Source organism: Mirounga angustirostris, unplaced genomic scaffold (genome assembly GCF_029215605.1).
Source record: "Mirounga angustirostris isolate CCGP_5_RB_7025 unplaced genomic scaffold, mMirAng1.0.hap1 SCAF_12, whole genome shotgun sequence".
Classification (NCBI taxonomy): domain Eukaryota; kingdom Metazoa; phylum Chordata; class Mammalia; order Carnivora; family Phocidae; genus Mirounga; species Mirounga angustirostris.
Genome location: NW_026991720.1, coordinates 91,528,868 through 91,555,493, shown reverse-complemented (window position 1 = coordinate 91,555,493; position 26,626 = coordinate 91,528,868). Strand labels below are relative to the sequence as shown.

Here is a 26,626-nt window from a genome sequence, read left to right as displayed (position 1 = left end):
TCTGTCAGACAACAGTTTATTATCCAAACTTGGGCTTTGCTCAAGTATGCAGGTTTCTCTCTCTCTCTCTCTCTTTTTTTTTTTTTTACAGTTTGATCAAGATCTTTTAAAAGCAACTTCACTAATAACTAAAGAAGAAACAAAGCCCCAAACCAGAGTTTGCTAAAATACAGGATCAGAGAAATTTTCAGAGGATCCACTCTTTACCATCATGAAACTAAATTGTAGTCACAAATTAGCTGGACGCACTTATTGCCTTATGGGTTTTTCCTCTCCTCTTTGTCTAGGCTGGCTGGCTGAAGGCCAGTGTCACCAGCTGATTATTCGTGGTCTCTCTAGTACCCATGTTACCACCTTAGGGAGGGAGCACTCCTCAGGTCTGGGGTTCTGTGTTTCATGCAGCTCCCCATTCTTGGCTGTTCAGTCACCCTTGCCTTTGTTTCTTCTGGGAACTTGGTTCCTTCCTCAGTGTTTTTGTTACCAAATGCTTGTGATTCTAAGCTCTAATTTAGACTTACTGCATCAGAATCTGTGAAGATGGGAGCATTTGCCTGGGTATTAGCCAGTTCCCCAAACTGAGTTTATGTGATTGTGATGCAAAAGTCAGATTTGGCACTGGGTCACTAGGTCACCTAGCTGGTCCCTTTTTCCACTCTGAGCAGACATCCAGGTTTTCCTTCCTTTGCAGACTACAATGAGTATGGTAGCTAAGCCTGGGGGGCTCAACGGGGTTGGTACCCTGAGTCTGCCCACTCTTGTCCACTCCCCAGGTACTCTTTCATCTTTCCTACTCAACCAGCCTAGTCCTGAGTGCCCCAAACTGGCCACAGCTTCTTTGAGCTTTTTGAAATGGAGGTCTCGATGATACAGGGTTATCAGATATGTGTCCCATAAATATATCTTCTTATCTCTGCCTGTGTCTGACATTGGGATCTCTCTCACCTTGTCTTCCATTAAGCTTAGCTGTGTCACACATTCTGTTGGGAAGGAGAGAAGGTGGCATTGCAGTTGAGTGTTTCAGGTCTATCCCCAAGCCAGGCTGATTTCCTGGGGCCTGGTCTCTGCTCTGTTTCTTCATCCTGCAGACATCGGGCTGGCCTCCCTTGGGTTCCAGCCTCCATTTTCCCCCAAATTCTGCACACCGCCCCCCCCCCCCAACAGTGTATAGATTCAAGTGGTCACACGTGAAGGCACCGGGATTGTTGGATATGTGATTGAATTTAAGGGATTGGTTTGCAAAAGAAGTTGAGTTTAGCTTTCAGCTGTTGCCCAGATTTTGTCCAGCTCTACATTTGCATCACTCTGTGCCTTCTAGCTCATCATGTTTGCTTCAAACAGAACAGCGCATTTTTTTATTGTGGTAAAATATAATATTTACCACTTTAACCATTGTTAAGTGTATGATTCAGTAGCATTAAGTCCATTTAAGTCCAACTAACCCCCCATCACTCCCCTCCCCAGCCCCTAGTCTATTCTATTTTCTGTCTCATATAAGTGGAATCTACAATATGTGTCTGGTTTATTTCACTTAGAGAACAGCCCAGTTTTGTAACTTATATTTTCAGGATTTGAAGTTCTTTGCAAGAGAGAATGAGAGAGAGAGAGAGCACGAGATGGGGGAGGGTCAGAGGGAGAAACAGACTCCCGGCTGAGCAGGGAGCCCGTTACGGGACTCGATCTGGGATTTCAGGATCATGACCTAAGCCGAAGGCAGTCGCTTAGCCAAATGAGCCACCCAGGCGCCCCCAGGATTTGAAGTTCTTTAAAAGATAGTGTGAAGTTAAAAAATGTTTGGAAACCACTGACACTGAATTGTACCCTTCCTCACTGTTGAGCCTAGCTTTTGGATCCCTCACTGAGACATTTACTTCCTGTCTTCTGGTTTGCCCCTCAGTCTCTAGAACATTAAGCAGAGGGGCTTACTGAGTGGCTGAAGCTAAGAAATAGCAGGCCGGGCTGATTCCTGAAGGCACTCATGCATTGCATTGGGAGGATTGTGGACAAAAGTGTGATTCTTTTTTTTTTTTGAGGCCACAGCTACGTCTGGGAGATTTGTGCTGGTGCCGGGGGTCAGTTTGAGAGTGTCTTGGAATAAATATTCTCATTGATACCAGCAGCCACAGGAAGCTTCTCTGACAGCCTGGTTTTCCCCGAAGGCTCAGTTTTCTGAGAGCTGCATGCCTCATGGTGTCAGATGCTGGCATTGCGTGCTTTTTGGTACAGAGCAAGAGTCTAATTTGATTTTGAGTTTTTGGTTGAAATTGCTGGGTTGGGACTTATGCTTTTGTTTTAAAGGAGAACATAAATGGGACATTTGCCCTTTTCCCGCATGTGCCTATTTGAGTGGATTTCAGATAAGAAAAAAAAAGTCCTTAGGTTTAATGGAATTTTTCTGGAAACAGTAATCCAGTGTCCTTCTAGAGTTCTTGAGTTGGGGAATAGGAATCTAGGTGCAGGTCATTGGCATGGTTATCAAAGCCTCATTTTGCTGATGTTAGTAACTTAATATTCAGGAATAGTCAGGGACAGAAAGGGTGTCAGAAGTCATTAGGTTCAGCCTTTAAGCCTCGGTGTTCTTACCTCAAGGGTCATTAGGAAATTCTAAGATGCTAGGTGCAAAGCATTTAGCATTGTGGGGATATATGTAATAGATGTTCAGTAAAGATGTCAGAATAGTGACTGTTAATAATAAATGGAGTGTGTCCAAAAGAGAAGGTTCAGGATGGTAAGTGGACGAGAACTAGGATCTGGGGATGGTTAGCACAGAGGAAAAACAATTTAGAAGGGCAGGCGTGATACGTGTCATTAACTCTGTGGAGAACTGTCAGGTAGTAGAAGAATTGGATTTTTTATGTGTCTTATTGGTGCTAAGAACAAAACTTACTGTGGAGAGAGTGTAGCTCCAAATTAATAAGAATTTTCTAATACTTAGAAGAACATTCAAACTAAATGGGCTGCATTGGGATTTAGAGCAGATTCTTGGGTTCATTGTGGGTAATGATACAACAACAATAAAATTCTTAAGTACAGGTAACATTCGTCCCCATTTTACAGATGGCCTTTCAGAGCAGGAACTGTATTGTCCACAAGGCCATTCCATAGGCTGCCTGCCACCTGCCAGGTTCTTCCTAATTTTCCATGAATGAAATTAAAATGTTTTCAAACACCAGATTTGTGTTTATCCTGCTATACAATTTGCACCGAGTAATATATGCATCTAACTTGCTTTAAAATGTTTATTTTTTTTCTTGAAAAATATTAGTTACATCTAAAATGTCCTTGCCCCATTTTTTTGTTCTTTCTTTATCTCATGGATTGTTGTAAAATGCTTACATTCAGTGTCAGCATATTAGTTGTAACCTTTTATTGCTATTGATATCTATAAGTACGTTAAGTAAATCTTCATTTTGCTGACCTCTTTGAGGATGCGTGGCATCAGCAGATTCTCTCTTTCAGTGGACAGGTGAGAGATTAGCAGGATCAAGTCAATTTTTCCCTTTTTGCTTTGTTTTCTCCAGAGCAGCAAGATTCATTGTCTAGCAAGGGGGAAACTGTGTTAAATGGCAGAATTTGTCTTCCGGTTAATGGTTTAAAGAGTGAATGTAAATTATAGAGCTTGTTTGCACAATGTCTGTTAGGTACCACTCTAGGGGAATTCTTTTGTAAAAAGCTGTTTAAGCAAGACAATCATTTTGACTTCAGATTAATAGCGCAGTGATTAATAGCACAAGGGCTTTTCAGTATAAAAATTGGCTTATAGATAATTTGAGATGGCAGTTTCCTCTTCCCTTCCAAGATCAGTAAGCCTACTTTGCCAGACCCATTTCCATTTTTAGTGAAGGAAAGAGCCTTCTGTATACTCACATGACAGTTCCTGGGGCCATTCATTAACCTACTGACCACTCGAGGGAGGTCAGCAGGAGCCGGGGGTCTGAGTGGCCCCAGAGTAACCATCTCAATCCTGCCAGATGTGGAAAGTTGTGGGAGGCCTATGAGAGTCACGCCGTGTGGGGTCCTTTCAACTGTAGTTGCAAATTAGTTCCCAGAAAAGGCAGGTGGATGTTGGTGGTGGGGATGTGGTAACTCTTTTCCCTTATCTTATTCTTTTGTCATCCTTCTGACCGTTTTCCCCCCTCTATGCTTTGTAGGAAACCGAGTCTCTCGAAGAATCTACAGATGAGTCTGAGGTAAGGTGGTCGTTTGGGAGCCTGAGGATTTCTTGCTTACCATGTTATCTTGACCTTGTTCTGCCTTGTTAAATGTGACATTGCTGGGGCCTGGGGTTGTAAAGTAGGGCCATAGATGATTGAGCCTTGGGGAAGAACGTGACAATTGTCTTTAAAAATGTTAAATGGATTGACTTAAATGAACAGGAAAAGGAATGCTTTCTCCTGATCTTGAATAGTAATTTAACCTGAAGTGTGTTGGCAGTGGGAAATTTGATGCAAAGTTTTACAGACTAATCTTGACACAGAAAATCTGTTATTTTAGGGGCCCCTGGGTAGCTTAGTCGGTTAAGCATCTGACTCTTGATTTCAGCTCAGGTCATGATCTCAAGCCCAAGTTGGGCTCCCCGCTGGGTGTGGAGCCTGCTTAAGATTTTCTCTCTCCCTCTGCCCCTTCCCCCTCCACCACTTTTGCGTGGGATCTTTCTCTCTTTCATAAATAAATAAATAAATAAATAAATAAATATATAAATAATAAATTTTAAAGCAACCACTGTAGGTTCTGCAATATTTATTCTTTCTTCATTCTTCTAATGAATACGACATGCTCACTGGTGTAATTTCTAAATCATTGAAATTATAGTTTATTTCATAAAATAAGGAAAGTACTCGAAAAACTATTAAGGAGCTAAGTTGTGCTAAAGATTATATTTTAAGGAGAATAAAGTAATATATAAGGGTGGGCTTTTTAAAAAAATTTTTTTAAGAGTATGCATAAGATATAAGTTTAACACAAATTAGTGAACTTACAATTTTATGGATGGACTATAATGATAATCATATTTTTTCCTTTTATTATTTCATTTAGCTCAGAGGAATGAAAAAATATCTATGATAACCTGCTGGAAATTCACACCAATGTGACTGTAACCAGTATAGTCTATAAATTTAGGTTGATATTGTATATAGTGATTATCTGGATTTTGTTTGCTTTTTCAGGGAAAAGACAGCCTTAAGCATATTCATCTAGAGAACATGTTATATATTACGCTGTTAGGCATTTGCAGTTTGGCCATAAAGGCATGGTTCCTAATGTTTGCACTGCTGAGGACCTCAGATCCTCTCTTTGGGGCTCCCGATAAGGCACTACAGAGTTTGCTTATAGATACGGTGTAATACGTGTTGATGTTTAATCAAATACTGAAAAGCAGTTTAGCTTACCATTCTCATTTTTGGAGATTTCTGGTTAACCCATATTCTCAGAATCACTGGTATAGAATTCTGCAGTGTTGGAATCCTGTCCAAGAATTTCATTTCAGAGGTGAGGAGGATGTTGGCAGCCACCTAAATAAATCTTTCCACACATCCTTCAGATACTAAACAGATCCATAAGGAGAGCAAACAAAAGACACATAACTCATGCCTCCAACGTAATCAGGAAACAGGGTGTGCTGTAAACTTCAGTATAAGTGGGGAAATACATATCCAAAACCATTTATTAAAGAAAATGCACTTCATTTACCCGTGTAACTAAGAGACCTAGTAAACCATTTAAATACCTCATCCCCTTCGCAGGAGCTGTCCAGGCAATATGAGACTTGGAATGGCAGGGAGCATCCATTCAAAAAAATATAGTAAGAAAATCAAGTGAGAACCAAACATTTTCAGCTAAAACGATCAGCAGCATAGCACTCCATCATGAATTGAATGTCTTTAAACAAGCATTTGCAGATAGGAAAAACTATCTTTCCACCAGAAATTTTAAAACTCAGAATAGAAATGGACAAAAAACTAGGAAGGGAGGAAGTAAGAGTTGACCACTCAGGAAAGAAATGAAAGGAAAAGATCGTTCTTTTAAAATCGAAGGAACTGAGACCCCCAAAGGTAACCTGACTGTCTAACATCAGACACCTGGTTCACGGGAGAAATGAGTTCAAACTCTAGCCCCCAGATCTGGGCTCTTCCCATCATTTTGCCTCCTGGCTCTGGTGTCTTCTGCATCGGCTGGGACTGAGGGACTGTGGAGGCAGGTCTTCATATCTCAGCCAAACTTTATACCTGCTGTGTGGCCGTGGGCATAACATCCAGCTCCTGTATTCCTCAGTTCCCTCATGTGGTTCCTGTGTGTGGTTGTGGTTAGGGTTAGGTAAGATTGCTGTTTGCGAAGCATCTCATGGGAAACCCTCCATGAAAGCTAGTGGTCCTCAGCCTGTATTTTAGAAGTAGTGCTGGTGCTTCTTTTGCAGCTTCAGCTGTGAGGCTTGGAGAGACTCCCCGAGACTCTGGGACACAGAGTGGCTACTTTCCCAGGTAGTACAGCTTCTAGTCGGTTCATGGGCCAACAAAGGAGTCAGGCTGGTGATAGGCCAAGTTTGGGCTTTTAAGTATAGTGAGTTGGTTTATAATCTAATCTTTGGAGCTGTATGTCCTGGTGTCTCAGTTTGAATCACTTTCCAGATCCAGGATCGAGATTGTGAGACATTGTTCTGTTGCCAAAGAATATTTTTCCTTTTCTCTTCTTCCTCTATCACCCCAGTGGGTTTTGCACTGTTAATTCGGCTTTTACAGGGCAGGCATTTCCTTCATGTACTTCTGCCTCTTTATTCAAGTGCTCAAATAGTTTCCATTTCTGCAAATAACAGTTGTAATAATTTATCTGCTCCCTTATGAAATACTGCATTTCTTTTAGACTGGGCTTTTATACTGGGAAGACCCTAGCGTTAGGTTATTCTGAAATTCTTCTTTTTAAAATTTTTAAATTCATTTTTAATTAAAAATTTTTTAATTGTGGTAAAATGCATATAACAGAATTTGCCATCTTGGGGCACCTGAGTGGCTCAGTCAGTTAAGCGTCGACTCTTGATTTCAGTCATGAGATCAGGCCCTGTGTTGGGCTCACGCTCAGTATGAAGTCTGCTTGAAATTCTCTCTCCCCATCTCCCCACCACTCGAGCTCTCTAAATAAATAAATAAAATCTTTAAAAAACTTGCTGTCTTACCATTTTTAAGTGTACAGTTTAGTATTGTTAAGTACATTCGCATAGCTGAGCAGCCTACCTCCAGAACTTGTTCATCTTACAAAACTGAAACTCTGTGCCCATCAAATTACAGCTCCCCATTCTTCCCCCACCCCCCACCCCCTGGCAACTGCCCTTCTACTTTCTGTGTCTGAATTTGACTGCTCTAGATATCTCATATTAGTGGAATCTTGCAGTATTGGTCTTTTTGGAACTGGCTTATTTCATTAAGCAGCATGCCCTCAAGGTTCATCTATTTTGTTGCATGTGTCAGAGAATTTCCTTCTTCTTTAAGGCTGAATAATATTCCACAGTATGTCCATACCACATTTTACCTGTTGATCCACTGATGGATACGACACTTGAGTTGCATTTACCTTTTGACTTTTGTGAACAATGTTGCAATGAACATGAGTTTAAAAAATATCTCTTTGAGACAACTGTTTTTCATTCTTTTGGATATGTACCCAAAAGTGGAATTGCTGGATCACATGGTAATTCTATTTTTAATTTCTTGAGGAATCGCTATACCCATTTTCCATAGAGACTGCACCACTTTATGTTCCCAGCAGGAATGAACAGGGGTTCTCATTTCTCCACATCTGTGCCAACACTTGTTTTTTCTCTTTTTCTGTTTGTTTTTATAGTAACCTTCCTGACAGGTTGTGGTTTTCTTTCATTTTCCTAGTGTTTACGTGATATCAAACATCTCTTCATAAGCTTGTCGGCCATTTGCATATTTTCTTTGAAGAAATGTCTATTCAAGTCCTTTGCCCTTTTTTTTTAAGATTTTATTTATTTATTTGACAAAGACAGCGAGAGAGGGAACACAAGCAGGGGGAATGGAAGAGGGAGAAACAGGCTTCCTGTCGAGCAGGGAGCCTGACGTGGGGCTCGATCCCAGGACCCTGGGATCATGACCTGAGCCAAAGGCAGACGCTTAACGACCGAGCCACCCAGGCGCCCTCTTTGCCCATTTTTAAATCATGTTGTTTTGTTTTTTGTTGTTGAGTTGAGGAGTTCTTTATATATTCTGGATGTTAGTCCTTATCAGATAAAGATGGATGGATGGATAGATAGATAAAGATAGAGATATACCTATTGTATTTATGTGTAACTCAACAACTTGTGAATAGGATAGATGAATAGATGGATTGACATATAGATACACATCTATAGAGTTGTGATTTAACTATGTATAAAGAATATAAATAATGTAATATATAAAGAATATATCTATCTCTCTATATATACCTATTCAGTTATACAGTTTGCAATATTTGAATAATTCCTCCCATTCCATAGGTTGCCTTTTCACTGTTGAGTGTATTCTTTGATGCATAGAAGTTTTAAAATTTTGATGTAGTAGAGTTTATTTTTGCTTTTCTCCCTGTATCTTGGTGTCATATCCAAGAAATCATTGCCACGTCCAGTGTCATTGAAGTTTTTCCCTTATGTTTTCTTCCAACTTCTCATTTTGTGTGTTCAAGAAAGGAATATTAACTGCTCAAAATTGTCTGTGTTTTCTTCATTATTCTTGAAACCTGTAACCAAACGAAATGAAATTGCCAGGTGTAGTATAATTAATGTAATCGACAGTGGTGTATATGTCAGCACGTAAAACTTTTGAGAATTTTAAGTTGACTTTGCAGTTAAAGTAGAAATTCAGGGGTGCCTGGGTGGCTCAGTCGGTTGAGCAGTTGCCTTTGGCTCAGGTCATGATCCCAGGGTCCTGGGATGAGCCCCGCATCAGGCTCCCTGCTAAGCAGGGAGCCTGCTTCTCCTTTCCCTCTGCTGGCCTGACGCTCCCCCTGCTTGTGCTCTCTCTCTCTCTCTCTCTCTGTGTCAATAAATAAAGTTTTTTAAAAAGTAGAAATTCAAAACTGTATTAACAACCAAGAGAGTAAGTATGTTATTTAATAGGTAACATAGTTAAGGGTCTTGCCTTCATGTTAATACTAAATGAGTTGTGGCAAATTTTGTAGGATAACTAACTAAAGTGTTCCTTGCCTCTACTATTTTTTGTTTCTAATATATAATCCACTGTGTATTCCACCTTGATATGACAAGCCAGACTGTTTCTTAAATGGTGTTTTACTCTTGAAAAGCATAACACAGAAGTGTGTAACACAGAAGTATGTGTTCAAAAGAACTTCATTCCCATTTTGAAGCTCTAAGCTGTTTTCAGCGCTTGGGGACGATTGCTATGGTATGGGTGGTGGCAGAGTGCTGCAGGAGCCCAGAGGAGTGGCTGATTAGTCAGGAACGGCTTCGTTTGGAGTCGTCAAGAGTTAAATATGGAAGATGAATCTAGGCAGAGGCTGGGCGAGTCTTTGGGAAGAGACTGAGTGATGAAAGTGCATGCACATAATTGAAAATAGAGCTACCATACGATCCAGCAATTGCACTACTGGGTATTTACCCCAAAGATACAAATGTAGGGATCCGAAGGGGTACGTGCACCCCGATGTTTATAGCAGCAATGTCCACAATAGCCAAACTGTGGAAAGAGCCAAGACGTCCATCGACAGAGGAATGGATAAAGAAGATGTGGTATATATACACAATGGAATATTATGCAGCCATCAAAAAGAATGAAATCTTGCCATTTGCAATGACGTGGATGGAACTGGAGGGCATTATGCTGAGCAAAATAAGTCCATCAGAGAAAGACATGTATCATATGATCTCACTGATATGAGGAATTCTTAATCTCAGGAAACAAACTGAGGGTTGCTGGAGTGGGGGGTGGGGTGGAAGGGATGGGGTGGCTGGGTGAGAGACATTGGGGAGGGTATGGACTGTGGTGAGCACTGTGAATTGTGCAAGACTGTTGAATCTCAGATCTGTACCTCTGAAACAAATAATACAATATATGTTAAAAAAAAAAAAGAAGAAGATAGCAGGAGGGGAAGAATGAAGAGGGGGAAATCGGAGGGGGAGACGAACCATGAGAGACGATGGACTCTGAAAAACAAACTGAGGGTTCTAGAGGGGAGGGGGGTGAGAGGATGGATTAGCCTGGTGGTGGGTATTAAAGAGGGCACGTTCTGCATGGAGCACTGGGGTTATACGCAAACAATGAATCATGGAACACTACATCAAAAACTAATGATGTAATGTATGGTGATTAACATAACATACTAAAAAAAAAAAAAAAAGAAAGTGCATGCACGTTTGGCCAACCAGCTGGGAGGCGCTCGATGTGGCTGGAATGTGGAGGAAGGTGGGGACATGAGGCTGGACAAGGAAGCTAGGGTGAGGTGGTAGAGCTACTAATGTGTCAAACCAGGCAGTTTGGACTTGATCTGATGGACATTGGGGAGCCAGCGAAAGCCTTGATTGTTGGGGGTGGGGCTAGGGGCTGGTGACAGATGAACTGGAAGGAGAGACTCATGGCAGGAAGTTCTAGTGCAAGTGCCTAAAGAGATAACAGGGATGTAGGAGTCTGGGCTAGGCAGGAGCAGAAAACAAGAAGGAAATGCTTCGCAAGTTCAGTCAAGAGGAACCGTGGGATAGTATGTGAGACGAACTCGGTAGGGGAGTCCAGAGGATTCCAAAGCGTCTAGCTCAGCTGTGTTGTAAGAAATTGACTAAACTCCACTCTTAGGCAGTTAAAGGAAAAGGACGTTTTAAACCTGAAGTTGATTATCTCTATTCAATTTTTTCCTTTGAAGTGGTACTTTTCTAGTCCATTGGTGACTCCTTTTATAATGGTTTTGATCAGGCTGAAACAAATAATATGCTTTCATATTAAATATGTTTTTAAAGAAAAGCAAACGATCAAGCTAATATCTGGGATTTTATTTTTAAAATCCTACAAGTTACTTGCTTTAGAGGAGCTTCTGAGCTCTCTTTGGAGCAAAGGTGGTGTAGTGGAATGAGCAGTGTTCAGACTATTTTGATAATGAAGATTATTACAAAAACAAACACATTTAGTGTAGGAAACAGCAGTTGGCACTTTAGATATATTCACTAGCCCAAGTTTTGGCCATGATTATTGCTTCTATTTTACAGGTGAAGAAACAGACTTAGAGTGTTTAGGTGAATGCCAGGGTCACCCGCTGGTAAATGCATTAGAATCCCGCAGTTGGACTCCAGAGCCTGGTCTTCCACTGTGTGGTTACACTGCCTCCGACTTCCCTGTGACCTCTCTAATTTTATTCCAGACTCTTCCTCTGTGTGCCTTTGTAGAATTGGACAAGATTAAAAAAAAAAAAAATTCTCCCTTGGAACTCCTGCCTATGTATAAAATGATATTTTGGCTGATGTTACAGATTGTGGCTTGTTCAACGAAAATACCAATTTCAGAATTTTTGAACTTTGCCTTCTCTAGAGAATAGAGAATTGTCTTGCTAATTTATGGATAACAGTGATAATTATAATAAACTCATGTTTTGTCATAAAAGAATGTTATTTATTTAGAAAATAGTTATAAACATTTATAAAAATATTAAATAATGTTAGTTACTAAGTTATATCCCCTTTGAAAAGTACATCCATCTTTGTGTGTCAGAATTTAGCTGCAAGAGTGTTCATTGCAACTTTGTTTATAATATAAAAATTTGGAAACAAGCTAAAAGTCCAGAAAGAAATTGTATTATCTTTATAATTGATAAAAGCATTTTACAGAAATGTCCTTGAGAGCCGAGGCTGGCAAGCTGTTGCTGTGAAGGTCTACACAGTAAATATTTAAAGCTTTGCAGACAGAGAGCCAGTATTGAGGATATTATATAGGTACGTAACCATATAAAAATGTAAAAACCTGCTTGAAAGCTGTATAAAAACAGACATCTGGCTAGATGGGCTGGTTGTAGTTTACTGATTCCTGATTTTGGGTATAATATAATTTTTTTCCACCCTCCCAAGTCCTCATGTAAGCATAGAAAAAACAGCAGGACCATAGTGTCACTGGGTTATGTGATTCTTACTTTATTTACTATCATCTGCCTTCATTTTCCAAGTTTTTACAAATATGAATACTTACATACTTAGCAAAACAATGCAATTATTATTTTTTTTTAACAAAACACATCCATCTCTGTACATATTCTTGTAGTCTTTTGTCTCAATGTTGCAGAACTTTTGGGTTGTAAAGCAGTGGGACTCAAAATGAGACTGCATGTCTTTCCTTCCTTACCTCACACTCAAACGAGGGAGTTAGGGAAAAGGTTTGGTTTATTTCTTGCTCTCTTTATTTCAGCCAAGATTACATAAAGCAAAAATTGTTTTTAGCTCTAGTAGACAATTTTTCTTAAGATATTTTTTTTAAAGTTCTAAATGTTGAGAGAAGTGTAGAATCACATGCACTTGTAAGAAATAACAGAGATTCTCTATACCCTTCACCCAGTTCCCAAAGGGTAGCATCTTGCATCTCTCCGGTGCAGCATCCCAATCAGGAAATCAATATTGATAACAATCCAGAGACCTGACTCAGATTTCACAGGTTTTACATGCACTCATTTGTGCACGTGTGCATACATATGTTCATTCTGTGCACTTTTGTCTCATGTGAAGAGTAACGTGACCGCGACTGCGGTCAAGGTGCAGAACTGTTCACCACTAGGTTCCCTTTTATGGTCACCGCCACTCCCTCCCCAGCTCCTCCCCCCCCCCAGCTCTGCCATCTGTTCTCCTTCCCATAATTTTGTCATTTTGAGCACATTATATGAATCAAACCATAAGGTGTGTAACATTTTCAGATTGACTTTTTCTACTCTGCCAATTTGTCTTTTAATTGGTGTGGTTAGATCATTCGCATTTAAGGTAATTATTGACATGTTAGGGCTTAAGTCTCCCATCTTTTTGCTGTTTCCTCCGCTTTTCATTTCTCTTGTTTCTCATTTCTTCCCTTTCTGTGAGTTAATTGAACTTTATTTTAAGGTTCTATCTTAAAACTTTATTCATAGTTTTTTTTTTTAAGTGTATTACTTTGTATGATTTTCTTAATGTTGCTCTAGGTATTAAAATATGCATCTGTAACATATCAGCCTACTGGTATCCATGATATTTTACCACCTACAATTTCTGGTCAAGTATAAAAGCCTTACTTTCATTTATGTCCCTCTTTTGTTCCCACGTTTTAAGCACAGTTGTCTTAATATTTACATTTATTTAACACCATAGCAGAGTTGGTATTAAACTTTTTGCTTCAACTATCAAATATTACCTTAAAAACTCATAATTTACTATATTTACCCTTATTTTCACCCATTCCTTTGTTCATTTTAATGTTCTAAGCCTTCTGTTATCTTCTATCTTTTGCTGCTTTCTACTTAGAAAACTTCTTTGATCTTTAGGGGTCAGTGTGCAAGCCACAAATTCTCTTGTGTTTTTTATCTGAGAATGTCTTTATTTCCCATTCATTTTTGAGGGATATTTTCACCAAATATAGCTTTTGTGGTTGACAGTTCTTTTCTTTCAGAACCTGAGAAATGTTCTGCCATTTTCTTCTGGCCTCTGTCATTTCAAATGACAGATGTGTTGTCCTTGATGCTTCCCCGTAAATAATGTGTCCTATTTCCCTGGCTGTTTTCAAGATTTTTTTTTGCCTTAGTTTCCAGAAGTGCAGTTATGATTATGATGTCTCTTGGTGTGGATTTCTTTGATTTATCTTAACTGGAGTTTGCTCAGCTTCTTCAATCTGTAGGATTGTGTCCTTCACCAACTTTGGAAAGTTTTCAGCCGTTATTTCTTTGAATACTTTTTCAGTTCCACTCTCTCTTCTCCTTCTGGGACTTGAGTAATTTGAATGTTAGCTCTTTTGTTATTGTTCCACAGGTCCCTGAGACTCTGTTCATGTATTTAGTCAGTTTTCTGTCTTGTTCAGGTTGGGTAAATTCTATGGATCTGTTCTCAAGTTCATTGTTTATGTTCTCTCTCATATGCACTGTACTGTTGAGCCCATCCACTAAGTTATTTCTTTTGGTTATTTTATTTGCCAGTTCTAAAGTTTCCGTTTTTTGTTGTGTTGTTTTTTTTTTAACTTCTATTTCTTTGCTGAGATAGCCTATTATTTCATTTGTTTCAAGAGAATTTATTATTGCTTATTGAAGCACTTTTATGATGGCTGCTTTAAAATCCTTGCCAGATAATTCTAACATCTGGTTCATTTCATATAATACACATTTTAATGAAGACAGTATTTAAATCATGAAGAAGCATCAGTTTAATTTTTTCAGATCCATTTACTATGTGCCCTGTGTTGTGCTGAGTGCTTTGCATGGATTATTTCATTTAAGATGAACCACAATCCTATCAGGTACTATAGTAGGCAGGAGAGGTCGGCTATGCCACAGTAACAGTTCCAAAATTGTAACAGCTTAACACAACACTGACTTATTTCTGAGTGTAATCAGTGGTGCAGAGAGAAGAAGTTGTGGCATCAACATTACAGAAATGTCATCATTTTCCATAGGGTCTTTCCTGTCAATGGACCAGAAACAATATGCTGTGGCGTACTTTGGCCATAGAGCTGGAATCTGAAGCAGCTCTGCTTTGTGGAGAGATGTATTTTCTTTCTTTCTTTTTTTTTTTTTTAAAGATTTTATTTATTTATTTGAGAGAGAGAGAATGAGAGACAGAGAGCATGAGAGGGAGGAGGGTCAGAGGGAGAAGCAGACTCCCTGCTGAGCAGGGAGCCCGATGCGGGACTCGATCCCGGGACTCCAGGATCATGACCTGAGCCGAAGGCAGTTGCCCAACCAACTGAGCCACCCAGGCACCCCGGAGAGATGTATTTTCTTAAACCTGGCTTACTTTGAATAGGTTCTAGAAGTATATTCCACCTTTTCTTCAAAGAGTTTAGTGTGCCATACAAAGAGCTTTGCAGTAGAAGCACCAGATAGTTAGCCTAGCATTTCAAGATGAAACTTGCACAGCAAAGAGAGAAATAACAAGGGAAACCATCAGGCTAAGGAGGGAGCGGCAAGGAAAGAGAAGAGCCCGTAATGAGACAGAGAAGTAGTGTGTTCTGTACCAGGTGAGCGTTCCAGCAAATGCAACTCAGTAGCTAAACTAAAGCTCAGTCTGCCAGTAGTATGTTCCTTTGAAGTGAAGATCGCATGTAAATCACCGTACCCTGGGCCTGAGCCTGGGCCTGGCATGTAATAGCAGTTAATTAGTGTCATTGCTCTTTTTCTTTTTGCTACCATTATTAATAAATGTGCCTCCTAAAGAGATGCCCGTTCACATCTGGCTCATTTCTCGCAGATATCATGATCAGAATGCCTTGAATATGTTAGCTATATTAATTTTAATAAGTGGATGGACAAGTAGCTCAACCTATTTAAAATAAACCTACATGCAATTTATGTTAAATGAGAAATGAATATTAAAATGCAACTTATGGATGCATCAGCCACCAGGATTGTTCTTTTTCAATTTTGTTAAAATGAAAACCAGTCATTGTGAGAAATCAGGAGATAGCTTTTTTTTAATCAGAAAATGCATCACACAAAAATTATTTATTTATCTTTTCTGGTGGGTAGAACATTGTGAATCATTTATTGAAACTTAAATTGATTTTTTACATGTATTAATTTTAATAAATTTAGAGCAACTAGTAACTAAAATGGTAATGTACCTTGTTATGAGATTGATTGCTGAGAAAAATGGAGCATGGAGTTATAATATATCCTTCCAAATAGCCTTTGGATCAAAAATTTGCTCTTTCATTTAATGAGCTATTAATATTAACAGGTTTTGCTGATTATTGCATCACCCAGGCCTGGATAAACATTCTCTTTGAAGCATATATTATAAAAATTATATGTTTGGAAACTCAGTAGAAACTTTCCGGATGCAAATACAGATTTGTGAACCTGTATTTCTGCCATTTGTTAGAGATCGAAAAGATGAACAGGACTCTGGTATGACATATCTTTGAACAGAATTTATAATTTCGCTACCTAGGAGAGAAATTATTTTAGGCAGTCCAAGATGGACTGATCATTTTATTTATTCGGCAAATATTTATTGAGTACTTTTATCTTCTGGGTGCTGGGCTATACCAGTCTTTGATGGAGGAGTAAACAAAAACATATTTGGTGGTAATAAATGTTGTAGATAAAAATAACATTGGATTAAGGGACTCTGGAGCGGGCTGAGGTGCTGTTTCATCTGGTGGTCAGGGAGAGCCTCTCATAAGATGACATTTGAGTAAATATATGGGAGAAAGGTCTTGTGGGTAAAAGGAAGAGCAAACACAATACCTTCAAGTAGGGTTGCTGGACGTCTTTGAGGATGCGAGTGGGGCTGAGTGTTAGGAAATGAAGTAGTGAGTGGCCAGAACACAGAGCCTGTAAATCAATTTATGGACTTGGTTTTTACTCTGAGTAAAATGGGAAGCCATTGGAGGCTGTGGTTTTAGTGAGAGCGCTCTGGATGCTGTTTGAATACAGTCTTGGAGACAGCAAGTAGGAAGCAGCAAGACCAATTAAGAGGCTTTGGCAGAGCTCCAGTTGGAGGTGATGAAGGATTTAGGATAGTTTTTGAAATAGAGCCAGTAGATTTCTTGACTAGGACGTTGGGGTGTAAATGAAAGAGAGGAATTAAGGGTGGAGTTGTGAACTGAGATAGGATAAGACTGGCTAGCACTGGTTTTGGTGCTCAGGGTAAGGTGTTGGTGGTAGGATAAATCAGAAGTTCCATTTTGGCTATTGTAAGTTGGATATGTCAATTAGGCATCCAAGTGGAAATGTCAAGTATGTAGTTGGATAAAGACCAGTGCATGGGCTGGAGATAAGAATTTTTGGTGGGGGGGGTGGGGGGGGTGCACTTGGGTGGCTCAGTTGGTTGAGTGTCCACCTCTTGATTTCGGCTCAGGTCATGATCTCAGGGTCATGAGATCGAGCCCCATGTTGGGCTCTGCACTCAGTGTGGAGTCTGCTTGAGATTCTTTCTCCCCCTCTGCCTCTGCCCCACCCCCTGCTTGCACACTCTCTCTCTCAAAATAAATAAAATCTTAAAAAAAAGAAAAGTTTTTTTTTTTGTTTGTTTGTTTTTTAAGATTTTGTTAGAGAGCAAGTGTGCATGAGCAGTGGGGAGGGGCAGAGGGAGAGGGAGAAGCAGGGGGAGCCCGATGCTGGACTCCATCCCAGGACCCTGGGATCATGACCTGAGCTAAAGGCAGACACCTAACTGACTGAGCCACCCAGGTGCCCCATGAGATAAGAATTTTTGAGTCAGCATTTAGATGGTGTTTAAAACAATGAAAATGGATGAGATCATTTAGGGCCTGAGGTCAGATAAATGAGAAGCCTGATACCTGGACCTGAGGGGTACTACAGCATTTTTGAGATCTGAGAGATGAAGGGAAATAGCAAAGGGCACTGAGAAGGAGTAGCCAGTGAGATAGGAAGAAAGCCAAATGAGAGTGGTGTCCGAGAAGCTGAGGGAGGAATGCATCTCAGGAAGAAGGGCATGGCCAACTGTGCCGAATGCCATGGAGAGGAGTAAGAAAAGGACCTCTAGGGACTGACCCTTGAATCTGCAAAGGTGAGGCCACTGGCCATCGATATAGGAGCAGCTGTGGTGGCTCAAGGTGGTGGGGGTGGTGTGGGGCCCGACTGGAATGGGCTCGAGAGAGATTGGGTTGGCAGAATGTCTTTGGTGCTCTCAGAACTTCTTGTACTGCGTGTCTCAAAATGGTGATATCTAGAATGCTTATAAGGGACATATTTGTTGAGTGGCTGTTAGGGAGAGAATGTGTATTTAGCCCTTGTCATGTCACGAGAAGGCTTTCATTAAGCATGCTGCTGCTGCTGTTTTGTTATTTTTATTCTTTTTTTTTTTTTTTTTTTTTTATTTGAGAGAGAGAGAATGAGAGAGAGGGAGTACATGAGAGGAGGGAGGGTCAGAGGGAGAAGCAGACTCCCCACTGAGCAGGAGCCCGATGCGGGACTCGATCCAGCGACTCCAGGATCATGACCTGAGCCGAAGGCAGTGGCTCAACCGACTGAGCCACCCAGGCGCCCCTGTTATTTTTAATCTACTTCGGTGCCAGGTACTTTCATGAGGGCTGGGCCCTATCCATGGGGTCTCACTAGCAGAGCTGCTTGTGAATGAATAAATGAATTGATTTCACGAATCCTTACAACATTTATATGAAACTGGCATTCTGTTCTTATTTTGGGGATGGTGAAACCAGGACTTTGAGAGGTCTCTTTGTCAAAAACAGATATCGAGGACCTCCTGACTCAAGCTGAGAACTGTTTTACCAAGCAGAATAATGGTAAGCAGAGTAATGATCCCCAAAGATGTCTGTGTCCCAGTCCCTGGAACCTGTGAATGTTATATTACATGGCAAGAGAAATTAACGTTGCTGATAGAATTAAGGTTGCTAATCAACCAACTATAAAATAGGGAGAGTGTTCTGGATGATCCAGGTGGGACCACTGTAGTCACAAGAGTCTCCACAAGTGGATGAGAGAGGTAAAGGAGGCCAGAGTGATGTGATGTAGGAAGATCTTGACCCACCTTTGCTGGTTTTGTGGGTACAGGAAGGAGGGGGCCCATAGGCAGGGAATGCAGGTGGCCTCTAGAAGCTGGAAAAGATGAGGAAACAGATTCTCCCCTAGAGCCTCCAGAGGAATGCAGCCCTTCTGGCATCTTGATTTTTGCCCAGTGGTATCTGTACTGGACTGTAACACACCAAATTTCTGTTGTTCCAAGCCACTGAGTGTGATAATTTGTTACAGCAGCCATAGGAAACAAATACAGTAAATAATGTGATTGGATGATCTTATTCCCTTAGCACTTTTCATTCAGCGCAGAAAACTGTTGTAATGAAACTGCTAACGGACCCTCTGGTGCACGGGTGGCGCCACTCTAGATAACTAGTAGGGACCCTCTGGTGCACGGGTGGCGCCACTCTAGATAGCTAGTAGGGACCCTCTGGTGCATGGGTGGCGCCACTCTAGATAACTAGTAGGGACCCTCTGGTGCACGGGTGGCGCCACTCTAGATAGCTAGTACGGACCCTCTGGTGCATGGGTGGCGCCACTCTAGATAACTAGTAGGGACCCTCTGGTGCACGGGTGGTACTACTCTGGATAACTAGTAGGGACCCTCTGGTGCACGGGTGGTGTCACTCTAGATAAGGAGGGTCTAGTAGGGACCCTCTGGTGCACGGGTCTAGTAGGGACCCTCTGGTGCATGGGTGGCACTACTCTGGATAACTAGTAGGGACCCTCTGGTGCACGGGTGGTGCCACTCCGGATAACTAGTAGGGACCCTCTGGTGCACGGGTGGCGCCACTCTAGATAACTAGTACGGACCCTCTGGTGCACGGGTGGCGCCACTCTAGATAACTAGTAGGGACCCTCTGGTGCACGGGTGGCGCCACTCTAGAAAACTAGTGGGGACCCTCTGGTGCACGGGTGGCGCCACTCTAGATATCTAGTAGGGACCCTCTGGTGCACGGGTGGCGCCACTCTAGAAAACTAGTAGGGACCCTCTGGTGCACGGGTGGCGCCACTCTAGATAGCTGCTAGGGACCCTCTGGTGCACGGGTGGCGCCACTCTAGATAGCTAGTAGGGACCCTCTGGTGCACGGGTGGCGCCACTCTAGATAGCTACTAGGGACCCTCTGGTGCACGGGTGGCGCCACTCTAGATAGCTAGTAGGGACCCTCTGGTGCACGGGTGGCGCCACTCTAGATATCTACTAGGGACCCTGTGGTGCACGGGTGGCGCCACTCCAGATAGCTACTAGGGACCCTCTGGTGCACGGGTGGTGCCACTCTAGAGAACTAGTAGGGACCCTCTGGTGCACGGGTGGCGCCACTCTAGATAGCTACTAGGGACCCTCTGGTGCACGGGTGGCGCCACTCTAGATAGCTACTAGGGACCCTCTGGTACACGGGTGGCACTACTCTAGATAACTAGTAGGGACCCTCTGGTGCACGGGTGGCGCCACTCTAGATAGCTAGTAGGGACCCTCTGGTGCACGGGTGGCGCCACTCTAGATAGCTAGTAGGGACCCTCTGGTGCACGGGTGGTGCCACTCTAGATAGCTACTAGGGACCCTCTGGTGCACGGGTGGCACCACTCTAGGAAACTAGTGGGGACCCTCTGGTGCACGGGTGGTGCCATTCTAGATAGCTAGTAGGGACCCTCTGGTGCATGGGTGGCGCCACTCTAGAAAACTAGTGGGGACCCTCTGGTGCACAGGTGATGTCACTTTTGGTAACTACCCTGTGATCTCACCACCGTGCCCCTCACTCTATGAAAACTGTGGGTTGAGGTCCAGGCTTGGTGGAGAGTATGTGGTGGAGAATAGGGGCAGAGAATAGCAGTATAGTGCCCTGGATCGTTTTTCTGCCCACCCCCCTGTTCCTATCAGTACGTTACCCTGTGTAAATGGTAGGGAGTGACTTGCTTCAGTTTTTTGGTATTAAAGTGCCTTCTGAGTCTGGAGATCCTTTACTGACCCTCCTCCAGCTTCTAGGGTTAGCTACTTTAGGTGTTTGCCGGCTTCCATTTCCCCTTTGTTTCCTAATAACAGTATTCACACTTGGATGTGTTTGAAAACATTTTCTTAACGATGTGGCAAAATCAAAAGTAATGTATCTTAAGTTTTTGAAGTACTATAAAACAAAGAGGTAATTAGATTTGGATAATTTTCTTTTTTTTTTTTAAATGACAGTGAACTTTACCAAGATTGTTCTCATTTCTCATTATTTCCTATTTTTCATATCTCTTACAGCCTCCTCTAGATTTTTTTCTCTGTGAATGCTTCCAAAAAATATGTTTCAGTGTGGGAATTTGTGCTATGAGTGTTCTGAGTCCTTGTAAAGTGTTCTTGAGGCAGATCGGCTGGAGGGAGCAGCGCTGGGAGGAGTTAATCTCCACTTGGTAGGGGGAGGATAGAAGACGAAGAGTGAGTGTAGCTGGTCATACTCACCCGGGCAGGGGCGGAGGTGTTGCTGCCCATTTCTCTAGTGAATGGGGGTAGCAAAACCTCAGAGGCAACTTTGGGGAGAGGTGAGTGCTATGTGTAAACAGCTCCCCCTTCCGGATGATTCTAGTTGCCTCCAGAGTCTCTCACTTGGGGCTGTTAAGTTCTGGAATTGCTCTTTTATACTATCTTCAAGGCTGATTTGGGGGAAGAGGCCAGCAGCCCACACAAGCTCTCTGTCTTGGCAGGAGCTGTGTTGCGTATCAGTCAGCGTTCTGTAGAGAAACAGAACCAGCAGGCTCTGAGAGAGAGAAAATCCAAGAGGTCAGTGGGATCTGAGAGAGAGAAAGAGCTTTATTATAAGGAATTGGCTCATGTGATTATGGAGCTGGCAAGTCCCCAAATCTGCAGGGTGAGTCAGCAAGCTGGAGAGCCAGTGGTTTCACAGGCTCGACACCAAGAAAGAGCCTGTGTTTCAGTTCAGATTTGAATACTGGAAAAAAAGCTGCCCAGGGTCAGTTCTATTCAGGCCTTCAACTGATTGGATGAGGCCCACCCATATTGGGAGGGACAATCTGCTTTAATCAGTCTACCAATTTAAATGTTAAATCTCTTCCAAAAACACCCTCATAGAAACACCTAGAGTAATGACTGACAAATATCTGGGCATTCTATGGCCCAGTCAGGTTGACACAAAATTATTAATCATCACAAGCCTTAAGAGTTTTGTTCTTTTCCTATAGTCATATCATCTTTAATTAAGACCATCAACAATGGGTACATTGTTTTCCATTATCTTGTCTTTTACCTTGACTAAAACTTATAAATCAGTTGTGAAAAATAAAGTGATAATAGACACCTATGAGTTTCCTCTTGCTTCTCTTCATTGTTAAGTGTCATGTTGGCTTTTGATTCAAATATTCATTCTCAACTTTTCAAGAAAGAAACCTTTCTATTTACTGAAAGTTTTTTTTCTTTTAAAGATTCGGAAATGAGGGTTGAACTTTATAAATGCTATTTCAGTATCTGTCATTGTGGTTCTATTTTTCTTCTTTGGCCTATTAAATGATGAAATCAGATTTCTTAATATCCATTTTTTGCATTTTTATAATATTTGATCTTAAAAGTTTTCTATTAATACATGCTGGGGTTTAATTTATTATATTCTATTTAGAATTTTTACATTTAAGTACTGACATGAGATGACTCAACTGTTTTTTTCCCCCCCCTATGATGTTTGGGAGTTTTGGTGTCAGGGTTATGCTACCTGTTTTTTTTTGGTTTTTTTTGTGTTTTTTAAAGATTTTATTTATTTGAGGCATGTGTATGCAAGCGGGAGGAGGGGCAGAGACAGAGAGAGAGGGAGACTCCTCAAGCAGACTCTCCACTGAGCACAGAGCCCAGTGTGGGGCTCAATCTCATGACTTGAGGGGAAGTGAAGAGAAGAGTCAGCCTCTTAACCAGCAGAGCCACCCAGGTGCCCCTACCATGAATTGGGTAATTTTTATTATTTCCCTATTATAGGGCAGTTTAAATAGCTTAGGGACTTTCTGTTTGAGGGTTTTTTGTTTTTTTTTTTTAAAGATTTTATTTATTTATATGACAGAGAGAGGCAGCGAGAACAGGAACACAAGCAGGGGGAGTGGGAGAGGGAGAAGCAGGCCTCCCGCTGAGCAGGGAGCCCGATGCGGGGCTCGATCCCAGGACCCTGGGACCATGACCTGAGCCGAAGGCAGACGCTTAACGACTGAGCCACCCAGGCGCCCCTCTGTTTGAGGGTTTTTAATAGAACATGCGAAAACAGTCTAGGCCTTCTGCAGGAGATTGGTAGTACTGGGATGACTTTTATTTTCTCAGTGTATTCTGTGGTTATCTCATTCTATTGTCTTTAGATTTATTTATTTGCGAGAGAGAGAGAGAGAACGAACGAACATGAGGAGGGGAGGGTCAGAGGGAGAAGCAGACTCCCCGCTGAGCAGAGAGCCTGATGCGGGACTCAATCCTGGACTCCAAGATCATGACCTGAGACGAAGGCAGTCGCTTAACCAACTGAGCCACCCAGGCGCTCTTATTCTATTGTCTTTAAAAAGTGCTAGCCCTTGGGGCGCCTGGGTGGCTCAGTTGGTTAGGCGACTGCCTTCGGCTCAGGTCATGATCCTGGAGTCCCGGGATCGAGTCCCGCGTTGGGCTCCCTGCTCGGCAGGGAGTCTGCTTCTCCCTCTGATCCTCCTCCCTCTCATGCTCTCTGTCTCTCATTCTCTCTCTCGCAAATAAATAAAATCTTAAAAAAAAAAAAAAAAAAAAAAAAAAGTGCTAGCCCTTGGACTTATTAATGATTCTGTTTTCTGGTTTACTGTTGCATTCTTACTTTTCACCTTTCTGAATGTTCTCTGGTTCCCTGCAGTGCCCCCCTTCCTGCTACCAGCATTCTCTTGGTCCTGCAGTACTTTCGGCCGGGACTCTCGGACCATCAATAATGCCCTGCCACACATTAGCAGCTTTTGGTCTCTGCCAGTAGGAGAAAGATGTGGACAGATGGTGGCCAGGGCTGAAAGTGCAGGCGTGGAGAGATAGTGGGCAGAGGTTGCAGACAGTCACCTCCTGGAGAAGACAGTCCCTAAAGGGTGGGTTGGGCATCTGGTTGAATGGGACAGGTTCTGGGTCACGGGCGTGGAGGGTTGGTGGGTGAGCTAAAGCATCTTTTTACTTTTGTTCAGATTATATTTCCGTGAAGCAAATCAAGGCGTGTCATGAACTCACATTCATATTCAGCATATGTATCAGTTTCTCCTTGATTCTGGTTAATACTTTGTCTTAATTGTTATTACTGTTGTAGGTTTTTAATCTTTATCTGTTTCTTCATGGAAATTTTTGAGAAGCTGTCTGAGACTTTGGTTGGGGGTGACCAGCAGGGTGCTTCTTTGCATCTGGAATATGGAGTGTACAATTGAAAGATGTTTGAGAAGTATTTAATGTCCTCTAAAGCATAAAATAATCTCAGGGACTGGGGCATTTTCCTTGTCCATATAACAATAAGTATACAAATTATAAATGTAAGTTTTTCATGAAAATTGAGTTTGTAAGGTCTCTATCTGCTATTGTAATTAGGTGGTAGAGCTTCATTTCTGTACGATTATAATTCTAATTTCTGCTCTTTCAGAATAGCTATTCCGTTCCCTCAGTTTAGTGCCTCTACCTCCCAGGCTCCTTCCACCCCCTCCCACCCCCCTTCCCCTGTCTATAAAATAACACATAGTTTAGATGATCTCTGCAGTTCCTTTTGCTGATAGCTTATGATTTGGATTTTCCTGAGTGGAAATCTAAATGAGAATGTCTTAGAAAAGCTTCTTACTAAACTCGGTCTGCTGGTATCTCACGTACTTTTGTTTTCACTGGTCTTTATTAGGTACCCACAGTTTTGTTAGGTGAAGTTCAGAACAATGAAAAGGCATAAACCCTGCTTCTCAGGATCTTGTGATCACCAAGGGATATTGGGAAGAAAGGAAAAGAGGGTTATGTTGGCTTTAGTGGCGGAAATTGTCCACCTGAATGGCATACCTTGAAGATTGGTGAGGTTATTCCATATGGCTGGAAGGAAATGAAAAGCTTATTTGCTTTTTTCATCCCCCCCCCCCCATATATTCTTATCGCTTTCCCAATGTAAAATAAATGATGGGAGTTGATCCTGTTTATGGTATGTGGCTCAGGGCATGGGAACCTTCACCTTATTTTTTTCCTTCCTGAATTGAACATGAAATTCTGATGCTACAGGGCAGAGGAGAGACCAGGGTTTATGAAGATTGCATAGCTTGTGAATCTTAAGTAGAGCTCTTCAATTATTAGAGGCTCAACTTTTTCTCTTTTCCACTCAGAGTGTTACGGTAAGGAAAGCAGCTTTAAGAGATAAGAATCTTAGTTCAGTAGATAGAGTTTTGAAGAGGATGTTGAACAATGGCTTCAAAAACAGCATTTATTTCTATAATAAGTGTAATACATGTTTATCTTAGAAAGATAGAAAATATTGGCAATAGCTCACAGTAGTGATTATTCGTTATTTTCTGTAATGGTTGTGGCAACCCTGTGATGTAGGTCATGCTGTCATTCCCCCAGTCTGCAGATGAGAAACTGAAGCTTAGGAAGGTCACTATTTTGCTGCTTATTCTTCTGATTTTTTTCCCCCCGCATAAACTTGTTCGATAAAATTTGGATCATGCAAAACAGGTTTATGACCTACTTTTTCAACTAATAAGACATTTTAAGAATACTTCCCTTTGTTATTAAAAGTATTTGAAAATAGATTTTAATGTCTGTATAACATTTAATCTTATGAAATTTATTTAACCCAGGATTTCTTAACCTTGGGACTGTTGGCATTTTTGGCACGATAATTTTTGTTCTGGGAGATTGTCCTGTACATTGTAGGATGTTTAGCATCATCTCTGGCCTCTACCTACTAGATGCCAGCAGCACTTTCTCCTCCCACTCAGGTGTGATAACAAAAATGGCTCCAGACATTGCCAAATAAATGTCTTGGGGGGATAAAATTACCCTTGGTTTGAGAACCCCTTATGTAACCATATATATTTTATGCTTTTAGAAATATATGGATATGGTGGTGCCTGGTGGCTCAGTCATTTAAGTGTCCGACTCTTGGTTTTGGCTCAGGTCATGATCTCAGGGTTGTGAGATCAAGTCCTGTGTCAGGCTCCACTCTGGGTGTGGGAGCCTGCTTAACAATTCTCCCTCTCCTTCTCCCCCCCACCCTTCCTCTCTCCCTCTCCGAAAAAGTAAGTAAATAAAATAAATATATATGGATATGAATAGACTCATTGTGAATTATCTAGATGAAAAAGTAGACCCATGTCATCTAGGTTATATTTATCAGCTCTAATTTCAGCTACTTTTCTTTGGTTAATATGTTTTCCGTAATAGCAGTATTACTTGGAAGTCAAAATTTAACAACATAATTTGCATTCATACAAGAATGTAATTGCTTCTCTGTCACCAGTCTGATGGAAAGGCATCCTGGGAGCTTTGACCACAGTTGTTTTATTGTGGATGAATTCCATTATCTCCATGTCACTTTCTTAAAAAGTTTGGTCATTGAGGCAGCTATAATACCTTGTGTTATTAATGGAAACCAGAAGTTACTCTTTCAGCTTGTTTATGTAGTTTTCTTGATATGTTTTGACATTTTGGAAGGATATATAAAGCCATCTTTCCTACCCAGCCATCTTTTTGTGTAAAGAAAATTATTTTCTGTAATAGAACTCTAGCCTACAATAATTAATGGTTGCACTTGCCCTTTTAAGGAGGTAGCATTCATTTGTGGGGAGGGGGTGGTAGGCAAAACAGGGCTCATTGGAATCATTAGTCCTTGATTAATTATGAATCTTATGTTCAGGGTCTTTATGCAGTTTTTTCTCATCATAGATCTCTTTTATTCTTTCGTGTGAAGTTCAAGATTGACATGATGTATTTAGGGTTGTCCTGTAATGTGCATGTATATGTATGTATGTTTACTGATAACATTATAGTTTCAAA

The 26,626-nt window shown here is 41.4% G+C and overlaps 1 protein-coding gene across 10 annotated transcripts in view; it reads left to right on the top strand.

Moving 5' to 3' along the window:
• VPS41 (VPS41 subunit of HOPS complex) overlaps window positions 1-26,626 on the top strand; it is a 176,448-nt gene that overhangs the window by 4,702 nt on the left and 145,120 nt on the right. For 5 of the 10 annotated variants that reach the window (XM_064575435.1, XM_064575434.1, XM_064575433.1 and 2 more), the window contains exon 1: window positions 22,556-22,579. The exons of 1 other annotated variant lie outside the window; for it this stretch is intronic. In XM_064575435.1, coding sequence (XP_064431505.1) covers window positions 22,571-22,579 — 9 coding nt within the window. In that variant the 5' untranslated portion in view covers window positions 22,556-22,570. Of the gene's footprint in view, window positions 1-4,148; window positions 4,188-18,362; window positions 18,417-22,555; window positions 22,580-26,626 lie in introns of those variants that run through there. 4 more of the 10 variants (XM_064575437.1, XM_045864920.3, XM_064575438.1 and 1 more) reach the window with 4 other exon arrangements.